This window comes from Sparus aurata, chromosome 9 (assembly GCF_900880675.1).
Source record: "Sparus aurata chromosome 9, fSpaAur1.1, whole genome shotgun sequence".
Taxonomy (NCBI): Eukaryota; Metazoa; Chordata; class Actinopteri; order Spariformes; family Sparidae; genus Sparus; species Sparus aurata.
Window position 1 is genome coordinate 26,898,671 of NC_044195.1, and position 18,270 is coordinate 26,916,940.

The 18,270-nt window shown below is 42.6% G+C and overlaps 1 protein-coding gene across 1 annotated transcript in view; it reads left to right on the plus strand.

Moving 5' to 3' along the window:
- wnt6b (wingless-type MMTV integration site family, member 6b) overlaps positions 1-15,719 on the plus strand; it is a 28,067-nt gene extending 12,348 nt beyond the window's left edge. The window contains exons 3-4 of the mRNA XM_030427345.1: positions 9,573-9,898; positions 11,238-15,719. Coding sequence (XP_030283205.1) covers positions 9,573-9,898; positions 11,238-11,699 — 788 coding nt within the window. The 3' untranslated portion in view covers positions 11,700-15,719. The remainder of the gene's footprint in view (positions 1-9,572; positions 9,899-11,237) is intronic.
- Positions 15,720-18,270: the final 2,551 nt, after the last annotated feature.

Below are 18,270 nucleotides of genomic sequence, written 5' to 3' on the forward strand. Positions count from 1 at the left end.
GATCCCCGTCTGATGGCACTCCAACAGACAAGGGCAACTGTTGTACCTCAGACCAGACATATTCACACTCGACTGACTCTCCTCTTCATCAGATCGGGCACGCTCGAAATGATCAGCGAAAATTGCTCCTTTCTCTTAACATCTCTCTGTAAGATCTCTTAACATCTTCCTCCAGCTCTTTGAAGTCTGTAATATAAATGATGTTGGGTCACCGCCGGGTCTTCGCCAATTACTGTGTTGGTTTTTCTCTTGTATGATTAGACTCATAGAGAGCTGCTTGTCTCTTCCTCAACTGGTACGACAGGGAGTCTTTATCTCAGTGTTTAGTCAACAAACAGGGAATAACCGCTATTAATGTACAACACACAACAAAAAACGTGTCAAGCGTGTTATTAAACCAATTTTGTGCCTCTCTGCTGGAAGATGTGCACACTGAAGTTTCAGGCTCACCTGCGATTAGTGTCACAAGGATGCCACGCTTGACATCTTAATTATATTAATTTTCCGTGCCGTAATGTAACAGTCAATACCGATTTGTTATTTTAAATCTTTTTCCATCAAAGCTGCACAACATTTTGGAAAAGTTGTGATTACGTCTTGGACTGACTTTACATAAAAATTCCAAGTTCCCGTCATGCAGTACCCATCCCCCGAAAATGTGATGTGAACTTTCAACACCGCATTATATTGGAAAGAAAGAGTCGGCAGCCTTGAACGCACATGTCTATGTCTTCAGACATCTTGGCATAGAACAGTTTCACAGCCGTCATTTAAGTGTAAGGTCGTTATCTTTCTGATCAACTGACATTTTACAATAATCAGAAATACAACATGATTTCCCCAAAAAGTTGAGACACTTTGTAAAACAGAAAAGTGATGATGTTCCACTAAAAGGGGAGTCCTTGAAAGGCTCAGTCATTCACGAGCAAGGATGGGTCGAGATTCACCGCTTTGCAAGGATTTCACTACACGGGCTCAAGAACACTTTCTAAAACTGTTGTTGGTACACACACAGGTTGTTTGCAAATGATTTGATTCTGCTTTTAATAATGTGCCCCAGCTGTTATAGAATCAGGGTTATATGTAAAATAGCAATGACAATTGTCAGAAAGCAAATAATTAATGCTCTAAGACCTCTAAGCCAGAACTTTGCACGGCTACAGTCAGCCTCCACCTTAGACAAAGGTTTTGTAAAGAGTGTGTTAATGTTACAGTAAGAAAGCTTGATAAATATACAGTTTATGCTCACACATAAAAGGTAGGATATCCATTAGGGGTGTACCAAAATATCGATATTTAATAATACTTAAGTTGCTGTCAGTGTGTGTATGTGTGTGTTAAGAAGAGCCACTGTGCAGTATAGACTTTGTTTTACTTGGCTGTCATTCAAAATTGATTGACAATGTTTTGTAATTCCTGTGAAATGGATTCAGTGCAGTCAATAAATTCTGAATTTCTTCAGTGACACAGATATCGTGATGTATCGTGGATTAAATTTCTTGCAATATATCGATTATCGCAGAAACGCTGTACCGTGATATTATCGTTATCGTGGGCAAAATATCGTGATAGTATCATATCGCGAGGTACCTGGTGATACCCAGCCCTAATACCCAGATTTTCATTCTCAATTATGTGTAATTGATCTTGCTTTTAAGAGCATCATCTCTCTAAAGCAGTGGTCCTCAATCCTGGTCCTTGGGGAACCCTGACCTGCATGTTTTAGAGTTTCCCGTCCACACCACACCTGAATCAAATGAGTGGGTCGTTCGAGCTGATCACTTGAATCAGGTGTTGCGATTGGGATTCATCTAAAACATGTAGGTCAGGGTGGACCAGGATTACAAAACATTGCTCTGAAACACACATTTATGCACAATTTGACTATAGCCTGGACTATTAATCTGCTGGCAATGTTCGGTACGGATATGTTGCAACTTCACATCTGATATATTCGAACTTTACAATTCTTGTTCTTGTACTGACATTTTTTGTCCAAAAAAAACTTCCAAAAAACACCTGGTTCATAGCTTAGTTTGTTCTGTTTGCAAAAACATTAAACACTAGTTAAAAATATCCTGTGGTTTTGTGTTTACAAAACTTGATTCGCCATCTTGGGCAGCAGTCTCTCACTTGGCAAGCCTTCTCAGTCAACTAAAATATTGCAGAAATGTTGATATAACACGTGTGAATCGTACAAATGTTAAGCGTATCTATTGTTTACAGAAGACTAAAATGGCAACGTTTTATTCTGGTGACTGGGGTTGGTGTTGCAACATCAGAAAAGTCGACATGTCAGTGACTCCTGTAGTTGATGATTTAAAGGTGTGTTTTTTCCTGTTATCTTGTTTGAACGCACGACACTACCAGTGTTGCCAGTGACCAAGAGAGAAGGAGAGAAAAAGAACGACACAAAGATAGATTGAGACAGAGAGGAGGAAGAAGAGGGAAGCGGGGACAAGAATCTACCAGCAGAAGGCTGACTAGCAATTAATCATAAATTCCTGCCTGTCTATACGGAAGGCCAAAGTGCTCCTCCGTTTTGAAGCCTTTGTCCTCAATTACCTGGATCTGCTCTTAATGGCTGTTTATCATGACTCGTACCAGTAAATGTCAAAATAAAGTGCCTTTGTATTTATTGCTCACTCCCTATAAGTGGTTTACTTAACCTCATTGGCCTCTATTTAGAGTTTTTATGTGATAAGAGGCTCAAATTACTCCAATCATAAACATCTAAATTTTTCTTTGTAGTGAAATGAGACGATCTGTTGCATTTATTCCACTCATGCCATGTCTCCATGGGGATGTTGTCTGCTTCTATTTTGACACTAAGATTGTATTAAGATTCATGTTTGATTATATTTTCGGCTGATGTTGGTTAAAGTTGTATCGAGGCTACGTATGCAATGAATCAGACGCACCTGGCAGACTATCAGTTGACCACATGCAGGCATTTGGCCAATTTTGTATTGCTGGGGGGGTTGAGTTGAAGCTTTTCTCTTTGCAACAATCACTGATTTGTTATGGTCTCTATGAAATATCTTTTTGAAGAGGCAGGGAAGCTGCTTCGTCACAGTAAACTATGACATAAACAAGTTTGATGTGGCTGCATCTGTCCATAATGAGTTTCGTATGTCTTTATGTAGACATTTCTTCTTCATCTGGTTCGAGAGAATATCCATTTTCTCTGTTCATGTGCATATATGAAAAAGTGTTTTAGTTAATACTTTGTAGTAAATAATCTTATAACCACACGGTGTGAATGCTGGTCTTATTATTTTACGATGATGACAACATGTTCTCGCTACCAAATCGGGCAACTTGGTCTCAAACTAGCATCAGTTTTGTAAGTGAAAGGTTTAGCAACAATAGGTAATAAACAACGTCCAGTTATACTTTGAAAGTAGAGTGCTGACAAACTGTTTTTTTATTGTATGACATATTATTACTCTTGGAATGTTACTAACGTTGTCAAATGGTCACGGGTTGGTTAAATTTAAGCAAAAAGCCCCTTCTTGGTTAGGGTTAGGAAAAGATTATGCATTGGGCTAAAGTATCTAACGTAAGTTACGTAACTGACATCACTGATGTCATGTTACATCAGGCAATCATTTACGGATGTTCACCTCCTTATGTTACATAATTTAAAAACCAATTTCTCTTGGCTTGTGGTCAGAAATTGGGTGCAAACCCAGTTCTCGGGAGGGAAAGTCCTATGACTGACTCACTCCAGCCGACCCCCCCTGACTTGGACTTTTTTGGACTTTCTCGGTTTTTATACTGCTGCACTAGAGGAGCGCCTCTAGAAGTGATGCTGGAGGAGTACCAGGCTGCATGTTTGCAGTGACGTCGGGCTGGGTAATGATGATCTGGTGATCTCAGTGCGATATGGTTTGTTTTTGTAGATTTTGAAAAATTGAGAGAATATTTGTGGTGTCATAGGGTTATACCTACAAGTGAAAACAAAGACATGGGGTGTTTATGTCTGGAGCACAATCGAGCTGGCTGAACCCTCTTTTTTTCTGCCTCACTTAACAAAAACACCTGCAGGCTATTTTCACCTACTATTCCGACAGAAACCTTGCAGCGCTGCTTCACTTTGTGACATGTTAAGGGGTAGCAAGGCTGCTGTATAACAACATGTGTGTCTGAGGAAGAAACGGACTGTAAATCTTGTCAGTGGAGTGATGAGATAAGTTACATGCATATGCAGGTGAGTCTGTGTTTCAATCAGGACGCTGATGACAGTAATTTAAATATCACATCTCCAGATTTATGGCTGAAGTAACATAGACATTCATGTGGCACAGTGCCCGTCTACATTTTGACTTGTTGCACGAAGCGACTAGAAGAAAAAGAGATCTTGCAGAATGATTATGTGTGTTCATATAATGGGGGTTTCAGCTGATTTCACAACATTTCTGAAACACTGCCATTTCACACCAGTACTGCAACGAGAGTGAATGAATGAACGTGTCGACACAAGAATGACAACTCATTTTGCGTCAGTATTGAAATGTTACCTTGTCTTGATTTGAACCTTTCATATTTAATCAGCTTCAAATCGAGGTCAACATTCTGGTTTCTCCTCATTAATTGGTGGGTATTATCTTCTTTTCCTTGATCACAGCTGTGTTTAAATAACATACAGACCCTGGAGCGGTCATAACTCGGGGTGCGAGCCAGCCAGCATACACTGATGCTACTAATCACATGAGGGAAGCTGCGGCTCTTCTTTGAATGTCATGATAGATTGTGTTACTGTGTGTGCACTGCTGCAGAATAAACAAGGACTCTTGCTTCGGGGTGCACGATGGTTGCAAAGTAATTAAAAAAACAGTTGTCAGACGTGTCAAATATTTTATCACTGGTGATCCTCACAGGTAGACAGAGGTATACAAACAGGTAGTTTCTTGTATTTAATTGGTATTCAGCTACGAAATGTGGCGCTCCGTCTCCTCCTTCCATTGCATTCTCGTTGTAGTTGGAATCATCTGCCCCCTCAAGGGGTTGCCAGTTTGTTGCACTGTTAACTATGCTAACTCCAGCCAGCTGACATAACAGATGCTAACTCTAGCTAGCTACCGTTAACATTGCTAACTCTTGCTTACGTTCGCAATGTTGACTCTAGCCAGCAAACATTATCGATGCTAACTCTAGCTAGCCACCGTTAACATTGCTAACTCTCACTAACGTTCGCGATGTTGACTGTAGCCAGTTTACATTATCGCTGCTAACTCTAGCTAGGTACCGTTAATGCTCACAAACCTTAGAAACTGAAACCAACCGTCGGAATTATCGCACAGACGTAAACAAAACAATCATTTTGGACCCGACAAACATCGTAAAATTATTAATTCACAATCATAATAATGTTTTTAAGGAAAACAGATACATTTATTCTGTGCCTTTCTATGAGCTCTGGATATGTATTATTTTAAAAACATGTGAAATGTTCTCAATAAATATGAAATTTAAAGCAAGAAACTAGAGCAACTGTCCTGTATGCTGGCAGACAACACGATGCAGTACTTCCCCCTGACATGACACCCTTCATTGTCTCCTTTAAAGCTAAAAAACAGGCAAGTACACAGACGTCAGGGTGTTGTGTTTTCCAGCCACAACTCATGGCATGGAAATCAAAATCATCAGCTGAAAACCTACCCAAACTGAAAGATCTAAAACGGACCAGAGGACTGTCAGCCTGGATCTGAATAGACCTGAAACTTATTTGAACGCTCATTGGGGTTGACCTGATCTGACCCTGACAGTGACAGGCAGATGCTAGCAGCAGCACACTGAGCCAAAAATGAAGAAACAGCTGTAGTCAAAACAAGCAGCCACTCTACATTTTCCCCTGTGCGTCACAGTTCACACACCACTCCCTCACCTCAAAAAACACATTATTGTTTGTAATTGTGACAATCAGAGGTGATTATGGGCTCAGAGCTGCTCAGTTGTACGACGTATTATCACGCAGAACAGAGACCTGCGGCAAGACAATGAGACCCTGAAGCACGCTGGTTGCCGTCTCACTTGGAACGACACATAGAAGTGTTTTATGAACTGACGATGGGTTAAAATTACGACCTCGTTAAGGGAGGAATTGAAATGGTAAACATGTGGTTGGAGTTAGGTAATGATAATTAAGTTAAAAAAAAAACAGCAACACTGCACGACTGTTGGTAGGAAACGAGAAACAAACAACGCTCTCTTAATTTTAAGTTCAGTGTTTTGTGGTCTCATCCGTCTACCTGGATCTCCTCTCTATGTCATCTTGGGGCACTTGTTAAAATGAACAAGTCTGTTGTTTTCCTAATTTGAATTCACTTATAAGTTTGGACAAGTGTTGTTTCTTCTGCTCCTGTTTGTACTTTACACTGTTTTTTTGTGCTTTGTGCATTTATCTTGTCTTTATTTCCACTTGTTGTACCTTTTTTTTCAGCTTGTCTCACATTTCCCAAGCTGGCGACAGTCTCCTACCACAGCATATCTCATTTGATTGTGTTTGCAGCCACAACAGAGAACTTCTTCCAAAGACTTTCTGGCAGACTAGATGCTGACTGCAGCTCCTGCAGACCTCACTGCACGCTCCGATGTTTGTGCAATGTGTAAAAACGCCTGATGTGACCAACAGCTAAATCCAGCAAAAGAGACGATCCTCTTAAACACCTCACCCCACAAGAAAAGCAATATATGTTATTCAACTATGCTTATGTGGACTGTGAGGTCTTTTTACACTGAACTACTCTCAGCTGTATCCTCCCAAGACCTGCCTGTATCACTGCCTATAAGTCTAGAGTATTAAAAGAATATGTGCTAATTCCTGCACAAGGGTTTTCTGGAATTAGAAGCAGACGTCGACAGGCCCAGACACCCTCCATGGCGGAGAATTTGTTTGGAATTCATGTCTCCGAGGAAAATATGAAACAGGGTGCCTCAAATCATTGGATTTTTGATAGCCTATTTTACGCAAGACAATACCCCTTTCTCTTTCAGCGCTCTGCTCCGTCTCTGTTATTTGGCTTTCTTTCTCTCTGTTTGTCTGCTTTTAGTTGGATGATAAAATAATAATGGTTTTATTTTTGCTGGAATCGAAACATATATCAACGTGACATTTGCTTCATCTAGGTTTCCCGCACTAAATACATTGTTCCCGCAGTGCATCCAAGGACATCCAGACCGTCTCCCAGCTTGTTTGGACACCGCCTCCGCTGCTATCACCATATTGCAGTCATAATGAGTTGTGCGCTGATGTTTCACACACACGTGTCTCTCTAAATGGATCCAGGGATGTTTTGGAGATGACACATCTTGATTCGAGTATGTCGCTGCTTCTGAAAAATCTCGGCTCCGTTCTGCTGAGCGGCAGGAAAAGCAAGGTGTGGTCTCCCCGCCGAGCTGCAGCACACCACCGCACCACCGCTCACGGTCGCAGAAATGCTCTGCATGTACCACCATGCACACGTTAAGTCGCAGATTTAAGTTATTTATTTAAGCTGGCGTCGACCTCAGCCAATCCCAAACAGACATGATGAGATAAAAACTCCGCAGGACCTGTTGAAATATCAAAATAAGATGGCAAAACGTTACACAAGCTGGCTGTTTGTTCAACGGTTAGATCCACATTAAACAATACTTTTTCACACACATACGCACACAAACTCGCCTGCGTTGGAGACATCTCAGGGTGTTGGTGTGTACAGCTGGTATTGATATCACGGCGGGCTGGGGTGTGCAGGTTTCGTCGCACGCCACCCATTCTGTGTGTGTGTGTGTTACCATTCCTAATGAATCCCATTCACTGAATCATGCGATATGGAGTTGGCAGCGTCGACGGTGGTGACTGCACGCCCGCCGCCTTCCAGCTCTTAGGAATAAAAGTCCTTCGCTTAGCCTCCACACACACACACACACACACACACACACACACACACACGATGGCTCGCTAAGTGGCTATTCTTTTTCTCTGCTCAGTCCCTGGTGTCCCATCTATCTGGGCAGAGGTCTGCCATTGACATTATTAATGTCTACAATAATTCCCACTACTTGCTTGTTTCTAGGCAAAATTTACACACTCTTATTGTCAACAAATCCAGTGAAAAGACTGACATTCCGCAAGGCATTAGACTGTCTCTCTGTCCTGTTGCACACAGCTCCGATCCCATTCCGTTCTACTCTTTAAACATGTCACAAATACAAACCTGATTTTAAAATTATGGGATGTTTTTTTTAAAAGGGACCCCCTCTCCCCCTTCTTCAGTGTGTTTTAAAGGTTCCTCTGTATGTGAAAGAATTTCAAAGTTAAAAATGTCGAAGTCAACACCAACAGAAGCTGCTCTCTCCCACAGAAAACACCGCTCCTCAAACGCCTCACCAGTAGTCCCGCCTTTTATTTTGTGACTTTGTGATCTCACACTGCATCACAGTGTCACACATTTGCGACAAAAGTCAAAACTGATTAGCATTAAAGCTAAAAGGGTCCATAAAATCGTCATTTTCCATGTACACACATTTATTTTGGGTTCCTACTACAAATTTGTTACATGCTTAAATGTTCAAAAAGCACAAACTGCCCACTGCTGTAACATCTCTATCCACCCTCTGTCTGAATGCTTCGTTTGAGCACCTGTCTCTTTAAGGACCCCCTCCCAAAAAGCCCAGTCTATTCTAATTGGTCGGCTGTGAAAGGCCCGAGCAAACACCACCTGCCAAGTTTCCACAACAGCCCTGCCGGTGTTTTGAGGGCGTGCCTGAGAATGGTGATTGTGCGTATAGTTGCGACTTCACAAATGTATGAAAGAGATGGAAATCTTACTTTGTTTAATGCGGGACCTTTTAGTTTCAGACAGAGATTTCTCCTGGATCCACCAGTGTTTTGTGACAACAGCAAAAAAAAAAAAAAAAACTAAAACCACTGTCAGTAGTACAGAAAAAATGAGGTGAGAGAATACATGTCATATGTACAAAGAAGCTCTTCTCTCGTTTCAGCCCAGTAGTCCTCTTGAGTTTCTTTCATAGCTGTTCTTTTGTTGCTGAGTGAACGACAATAGCTGCAATAACTGAGGATAAAGATGTGTTGAGCCGAGGGTGTGAATGATGCTGAAGCCACCGGCGAGGACAGACGATCAATTTGCAGTTGTGGTTGGACGTGCCTTTGGCCAAGATTTTTAAGCTCTGCACCAGAAATAAATCAACAGCTGTGGCCTGCATGAATGTAAGAGCATGTGTACGAGTGTGAACGTGTGCGCGCGCGGGGGGGAAATAGCCGTACACCACGAATCCAATGACGCTTGAGGATTGAGGGAGAGATGCTTTTATCCCGTTCCATGTAGCTGCAATATTGACTGCCTGGATGGAAGGAAAGATGCCTGGATGAGTGGATGGAAACAAGCTCCTTTCACTCGTAGTGCTTCCTGTAGCCTATGATTGATTGTGGAGGATGTGGGAATGATTCAATTTAAAGACATCATAATACTGTATGTCCAATTTTTTTGTTAGGGTAACATGTTGAGTAGGTATTGTGTGAATGCAGCGCCACTTTGTCACAATAAAACGTTGTTTGTTCGCAGATATCCGGGAGACAGCGTTCGTTTATGCCATCACGGCGGCCGGCGTGACCCACGCTGTGACCCAGGCCTGCAGCATGGGAGACCTCCTGCAGTGTGGCTGTGAGGCGACCAGGAACAGGGCGCCGCCGAGGCCGCCTTCCTCCTCCTCCTCTTCCTCCTCCTCCTCCTCCTCTGGGGAGGGAGTTAAGTGGGAGTGGGGGGGCTGCGGAGACGATGTGGAGTTTGGTTACGAAAAGTCGAAACAGTTTATGGACGCCAAGAGGAGAAGGGGCAAGAGCGACATCAGGACGCTCGTCGACCTGCACAACAACGAGGCTGGGCGGCTGGTAAGAAACAGTTTCAGAATGAATGCCCTCACGTGTCTGTGCAGCTTCTGTTTACGTTTTAAATAAGTAGTTGAAATCGGCTGAACACAACTTCAATGCACTCTGAATTTTTCCTCACTGCTACTACACTGTAATAAAAGCCCGCGGATATTTCACCATAGTCTCGCAGGTTTTAGCAGCGAAGGTGTTGCTTGTCCTGTGGAATGTTCCATCATTCCACGAACATGCAACAGAGAAAGACATCGCCCCCAGCCATATTTGTGTAGCGGCGTAAGCTGATATTCTTACAAGAATCAGGTTTCTGAAACACAAAAACAAGAGCGTGCCACACATTTTGTTTTCAAGCCTCCGAGGCAGGTAGCTTCTAACATTTCTTCAGCCCTTGTAGAAGTTTAAAGTTCCTCTTTGTCGCCCGTATAAAGTATAGCCCCGACAAGTCAACAGGCTACCGAAAGAGTGCAGGTAGAGTAGCAACTTTTGAGAGTCTATGCTAATTTGTGATGTAGCTCGGTAAATTGCCCGCATCACATTTGCCTTTAGCCGTTTTCGCTGGTCTCACTTTCTGTTACGCCCACTTGCAGAAATGTTGACACACGCACAAGCGAAAACACAGAGTTGCAAAGTTCACTTCAGTCGGGGTCAAAGGCAGGTAGAGAGCAGAGGAGGATTTTGGGATAGAGTCCAATTGTAGCATTAGCGAACAAACTGTTTGAACAAAAGACGAGACCTGCACACAAATGCCCAGAGGTTGAGAAATCAGCGTGCTGCGATGCGTGCAAATGTCTGTTTGTGTGCATGCATGCGTGTGTACTTGTATACACATTTTGTAAGTACCTGTGTGTGTGTGTGTGTGAGTGTGTGTGTGTGTGTGTGTGTGTGTGTGTGTGTGTGTGTGTCTGAGCCGGCAGGTGTGTGTGTGTGATGGGTTAATTATGTGCAGTATAAGTGAATGATCTGTTGTCAAGGCTTGTTAGATGTAGGAAGGCCAGAGGCAACATGGAGGGAGGGGGGTGGAGGTTGTGGAGTTAAATTCCTTCTGAATAGCGTCTGCTTTTATCTTACCTATCTATCAGTGTGTGTGTGTGTGTGTGTGTGATCCAGTGGCTTTGTCTGTGATATATCATGAAAACACAATAATAAATTACTTCTTTAGAGAACTTGCCATTCTGTGTCACTTCAGGGCACAAGTTTAAAAGTTACCTTTGTCCCTTTTTTGTGTTTCATCAACCGTCTCTCTTTCTCTTCTCTCATCTCCCGTTTGCCCTCCTTCACCTCTCTCTTTTCCCCCGTCGGCCCTAACCCTAAACCCACCCCTCCCCTCCGCACTCTCCCCTCCCAGGCGGTGAAGCTCTACATGCGGACAGAGTGCAAATGCCACGGACTGTCGGGCTCATGCACCTTGCGAACATGCTGGAAGAAGATGCCTCATTTCCGCGAGGTAGGCGACCGCCTGCTGGAACGCTTCAACGGCGCTTCCAAGGTGATGGGCGGTAATGACGGCAAGACCCTGATCCCCGTGGGCCAGAACATTAAGCCGCCAGACAAGCAGGATCTGATCTACTCTGACGAGTCGCCCGATTTCTGCCTCGCAAATCGGAAAACTGGCTCGCTTGGGACACGGGGGCGCATATGCAACAGCACAGCCATGGACATAAGCGGCTGTGACCTTCTGTGCTGCGAGCGCGGCTACCGGGAGGAAACGGTGGTGTTTGAGGAGAACTGTCTGTGTCGTTTCCACTGGTGTTGTGTGGTCCAGTGCAAGAAATGCCTGGTCCAAAAAGAGCTGAGTCTCTGTCACTGATGAACTGATGAACTGAGGTTGGGAGCTGTTAATATGAATTGGTTAATTATAATTTCTTCTGTTACTTTTTGAGAACTTTGTATAAGTTGGCTAGTGCCAGCGAAGGATAGCGTTTGGACTTTCGCTGTGATCCTTTTGTTTCAGTTTTTGCACCACTCCAATCAGATAATGCCCCCAAAATGTTTTATTTCTAATGTTTTGATCCCGGTTCTGGATCTTGGTTCCCAGGAATTTTGAAAGACAAAACAGGAAGGTTCAAAAGGTACAGAAAGTAGATGTTACCACATGGGTACACTTGCAAGGGGGGGGCTAAAGGAAGGGAAACAGATAAAATGTTTCTTTCTAAACTACCTATTTTTCTTTATTCTCGTATATGAAAAAGGACCAAAGAATGTGAATTCCATCTCAACGAAAGAGGAAGATATGCATGTGCCACAGCTTCTTGGTGTCACTTCCACCAACAGTTTAGTAGCAGAGATGCTTGACAATGACTGCTGTCCAAAACCAAGAGTCATTCCTATGTTCCCAGGGCCCAATTTTCCTGGATCCCCACATTTACATGGCACATAAAGGGAGTATGACAAAGGGTTCCATGTTCCCAGAGTCCCAGAGAACATGGAACTCTGGAAACATGGAACGTGAAGACTATAGATACGCCCCCTAAAAACCAAATGATGATGAAAAGATACAATTTCCTACATTGAGCGTTCGCTAAGCCCCTAATAACAATTCCATGAATCCATCCATCCATTATCTTCTGCTTATCTGGGGTAGGGTCACGTCCACCAGTCACCATACCATGTGGAATGATGGCACTTGTGTGGCCCACTCTTTCTGCCAGTTGTTTCTTTTGGTTCGCTCTTGGCTGACATCTGGCCATGCCGTGCTTGTGGCTCGGTTCTGGCAAACAGTGGCCCGCCCAAGTGCCATCATTCCACATGGTGTGTGGGCTCAATGAATATGTCCGGTGTGGGCAACAATGATTTGCTGTCTTGGATTACATATGTAATCCCTCCCACAGACTTCTGGGTCTCCCTCGGGGTCTCGTTTCAGTTGGTTGTGTCCGGAAAACCTCCAAAGGGAGGAACCCAGGAGGCATCCTGATCAGATACCCGTACTAGTGGGTGGCAGGCGACGGCGGGGACCAGGGCATCCTGACCCCCAGCATCACAGACCGGATCTAGGTTCGAACAATTACCAATCAAAATTCTTCAGTTCAGTCAGTCAGATCAGAGCCAAAGAAACGACTTTGTCTTGGTCTTAGAAATAACTCTGGGGTTACTACAGTAGGTAGGGCACTAATTAGGCAGGCATGCTATCATTTGCAGCCTCCGTTAGAGCAGGTAAACACAGAGTTTAATCCGCCAACTATTTTAAACCAGGTATCAAACTTACTGGAGCCCCATGCACACTGATTGAACCTGTGCAGGAACCCAAAGCTTGCCTCAACAGACCTGCCATGCCTTGTTACGGTTGATAAACCGTGACTGGACAACTGTTGTTTGAGGGAAGGGGTTTAGCGAACCATCAATTTAATAAACTGGCCACAAATCAAAAATGGTCACACTGACTACTTTGAACCATCTGACATTTTAAATCACTCTGAGACATTTGCGCTATAATATGCTGTTGGATCACAAGAAGACAAGGATGTCACCATGACCCCAGTCCCAGTACTTTCATTTTACTTCATGGGATGACTTTGCATAATTATTAGAGCATCTTGACATTATACCAAACATGTTGCTGTCAGTCCGTCTCTCATTTACAGTAACTTAGCCTCTCCATGTTACTGAACAGCCTCTCCGAATACAAAAAGATGCTGGTCTTGACTTTTCTTTACATAATACACATAAAAGGGAAACGGTATCACATTATCATATTTGAAGAATGCTGTCAACACCGCTGTTTTGCAGGAGCGGACTTGGCCTGCCAGCAAAGACTGTTATTTATATAACGATTCGATGACAAGACTACTCACTTCCATCTCTCTCAGAAGCACTTTGGATATGATGGCTGCCCTGGACTTCCTCAATAGCTTGGCAAAAAACAAACAAAACAAAACAAAAAAAAAGAAAAAACAAGAACCCTTTTGGGGTCGTCTGTTTCTATTACACCAAAAAGAGAAACCTTTTTATTTACATGATGTTGTTTGGTATCAAGAAAATGTGTATAATGTATTTTTGTTTATCTGTTATGATACACAGGGCTAATGTAATAATGCACTTTGGATGTTAGCTTTTCGTTTGATACTGTATGTGCATAGGTTGTGAGTTTGCGTGCGTGTGAGAGAAAGTGTTACGTATGTGTGTGTGTGTGTGTGCAGGTTGGCCAGTTATCACCGTATCCTTCAGTTGACAGCACCTGTTATATATCTGTTAGTCGCTGTCTCTCGTTATGTTGGTTATTAAAAGCACACCGCTCTTTGACGCGCTGCCTCCGCGCGAGGCAGACGAGATCCTTTATTTGTCGTTTCGCGGAGGAAGTATGTTTCCCATAAACCATAAATCATGTCATCTCATTTACAATTACGTTTTATTGCCAGACAATGTACAGTAAGTATACTGAGCTATAACAACCGCGGCGCTTCCACTTGTTCTGTCAGCGCTGTGTGTCTTTTGCAGCGAGTGTTCTGGTGGGGGATCTTATCATACCCTTAAGGATTCATCTTGCTTTGATCAGGCGGTCGGCGTGTTTATGTTTCGGGAAGATAGCATGATCAGAGGAGGCTGTTACCAAAGTCACATGCTTTCAATATCGGTGTGCATGGAAGCTTTTTTGCAGGGCCTTTATCCAATTAATCACTGTCTCGTATGTTTTGTTTTTTTTTTCCGAATGGAGCGCACAATGACTGAATCATTTTAAAACTCAGAGACAGAATGGCTGTAATGTTGGCGATCTTTCCTAAGATCTTGAAAAAATACATACATTTGGACATCAGTCGTTTAAAACAAAAACACACTTTTGTTAGCAGCAACCCTCGTATTTGGTACACTTTGTTTTGACGTATTCATTAAAAGCATTTCGGAAAGAAATCTCTCACCGATTTATCCCTGCCCAATTTATCCAATCAGGACAGAGAACTCCTTAAAGAGGCGGTCCTGGCTGCTGCATCTGGTGATTACCGCCGCTTGTTCATGTGGTGACGAGGACAAGAGGGAGGGGTTGGCTGACTGCAAAACGGACAGGAAGTTAAGCTGAAATGACAAGGACAAATGACAAGGCCTCGCAGTGTCATATGATGCAGTTAGCAGCACACAGTGACCACAGTGGGTGATTACTTGCCCGATCTTTACCGGAGCATTCTTGTATCTGAGAGTATTTCTGTGAAAGATGCATTTAACATGAGTTCAGCAAACACACTGGTTACGAAACGACCATATCTTATCAGCGGTGGTTGTTGGCATAACAATCCACAGATGGGTTTTTTTTTTTTCTAGCACCACAATAAATCTCTGTACATGGTAATCATGGTGACATGCCTTTCAGCAAGTTATTGTTGCTCTAACTCTTGATTGTGTCAATGTGAGGCCTCGTGATGGTGGTAATTATCAGAAATAATTACAGGATGTTTTGGGCTGACATCGCCGTAACCCCTGCGACTGTACAGAACGGGACGGAGTGGAGACACAGTCACGTCAATTGCGCTTTCTGAGTTTGTGTACGTCTTCATCTGGCCTGCAAAGTGAGGTGAACCTAGAACCATTTGATTATTATGATATTTAGCTGAAGTAACATTAAGCACATTCCATGTACTTTTTATTCTTTGGTGAAAACAACAGAATAACGCAGTAAGAGATAAACGTTTTTTTGCCGGAATGGGAATATCCATTGATTTGTCATCTATTTAAAGACACTGTGTCATGTTCTGTGCTTCTCATTTCGTTATACTTTTCATTTTTTTGTATTCCTGCAGACGTCGTTTCATATCTGGATGTTACGTTGCATTTGTTCATTTAGCGTAGAAGTACAGTTTGTGACTCACATTCAAAACACTATTCAAATAAAAAGTAAAAACCTTCTCGTTGTCACCTCATCTCTTTCTTTCCACGCGCAGGGACTCTTAATGAGACGTCAGGTGCTGAGACGCTATTTGGACAAAATTCATTATATGAACCGTGAACCACAAATTTAGGTGGAGATGACACTCACTGGAGTATCAACCCAATGACAGCACCCACTTTGTGTGTTGTTGCTGTAAGTGCAGGTGTCAGTTTTAAACTTTGAATGTGGCGTTCAGGTCAATCCTGACAGGAAACCTCCACATCAGTCCTCTCTTACCAAGTACTGTATCCTGCAGGAAGAAGCAGCACAAAGGGGAGATTTTAACCTGCCAAATGAAAATAAACATTGATCAATTTAAAAACATTTTATATCACTTTTATCCCCTAGATATCCCCCAGATATTATGTGTTGCATGCTTTTTAATTTGCTTTTTTTCAGTGTGATGATTTCTCCTTTCAGCACATCTGCCTCCATTAGATTGTTCTTGCCACTCAGCAGAACGAGGTGTTGTTTTGAGGTATTTATGCTGTAGAAATGAAAAGAAGAGGGGGGGAAAAAAAGAAAAGAAAAGTGGGCCTGTATTAGTTTGAGCTGTACAAGTTGACACAAGTTCATATTTTCCAGGAATTTGTTGCACGGTGGTGTGCAGCAGAGTCGGGCCAGCAGTTGTGTTTAAGACACGGAGGAGGAGGTAGGCCAAAGAGGAGGAAAATGCCATGGGGCACTTGTCTCCTTCTATCTCCCCTACTGTAGCCCTCTCCTCTCCTCTCCTCTCCTCTCCTCCTCGTCACAGTGTGCAGGCATTCAGTGCCGCACTGGCAAAGCCAGAGAAAATAGACAACTGAGCAGATAGATTTATTAGGGCATTGGTATAAATATAGTTGCCTGTCGACATCTGTGTGCATGTGGCTGCATGTGTCTGTCTCCGTCAGTCAGTGTGTGTGTGTGTGTGTGTGTGTGTGTGTGTGTGTGTGCGTGCGTGCATGCGTGTATGCATCCATATGTGTGTGTGTCCATGGGATTGTGTGCGGCCAGGTTAGAATGGGTGTATTTTTCCATGTGTCCCTCTGAGAGAGAAATAGTGCCTGAGGAATGCAGCATCGTCCCTACTAGAGATGAATTTTGTCCAGTGATGAAATGTAATTAAGTACATTTACTCAAGTGTTGTGGTACTTGTACTCTACTTGAGTATTTCCATTTTCTGCTACCTTATACTTCCATGTTTTGTAGGAAAATATTGTACTTTCTACTCCACTACATTTGTTTGATAACTTTAGTTACACGTTACTTTGCAGATTACATGCTGTATCAGAGCCAAAGGAGAACATTTTTAAATGCATTTATCTTATCAGTAACAGATAAAAAAAAAACACTGGTTCTGATAATCAGTCGACTCATTTACAGTTCATGTAAATATACGTTTACCTTTACTTATACTTACAATACTAAAGTACATTTAACATTTGACTCTGGAGTACTTTCTACAACAATGTCAGTTGTCAGCATTCAACATCAATACATCTGGAGATATGTGGTTTTCACTAGACAGTGGTGTAATCTGTAAAGTACCATGTAACTAAATCTGTCAGACAAATACAGTGGAATAAATACGACAACATTTTTCTCCGAAATGTAGTGGTGTAAAAATACAAAGTTGGGTAGAAATGGAAATACTCAAATAAAGCTCCTCGAATTTGGGCCTGTGCTGTACTCGAGTAAATATACTTAGTTACTTAAGTTTTTTTGTAGGCTGTTTCCACTGATGGAATGTAACAGAGTACATTTACTCAACTTTAGCACAATCTCGAGGTGGTTTTACTCAATTTCCATTCTCTGCTACTTTATACTTCCATTCCGCAACTAGTTACTTTGCAGATTACATTCTACATTGGAGCCTGATACACGTATAAGTCACTTTTACCTTTACTTTTGATACTTACTTTATTAACATCAGATACTTTAACTCAACTGCTATTCATATAAATGACTTTCACTTTTAACAAAGACATATTTTAACAAGACATCTTTACTTTTGTAAAAGAAAGTATGACCTTTGGGTACTCACGCTGGTTTTGTCTCCACCTATAGTGACAGCACGCACACACACACAACACACACACCGCCTCACACAAAGCATTAATGAAGGGTTGCCACTGTGAATGGATCTATAGTGTCGTGCCGCAGACAGTCATTTCCGCAGATCACTCAGGTAAATAGAGTCCTGCCATGTTCTTATCTCCTATAGTGCGAGTGTTGGTGGTCTGCTGCTTTTTTATTTGCCGTGCATTTCCTGTACCCGTATGTGTGTGTGTGTGTGTGTGTGTGTGTGTGTGTGTGTGTGTGTGTGCAGAGGAGAGAGAGAGAGAGAGAGAGAGAGAGAGAGAGAGAGTGAGAGTAAGACAGCACATGCACAGGAGGGGATGAGATTATATAAAAATGAGAACTGAGTGGGCGGGAAAATTATTAATGAATAGAGGAAAAAGGGAAAGATAACAAGCTCACGGAGAGAGAACTTAGCGGTAACCCGACACTATAATGCTCTCCCATTTGTGTGACCTCTCCTCCG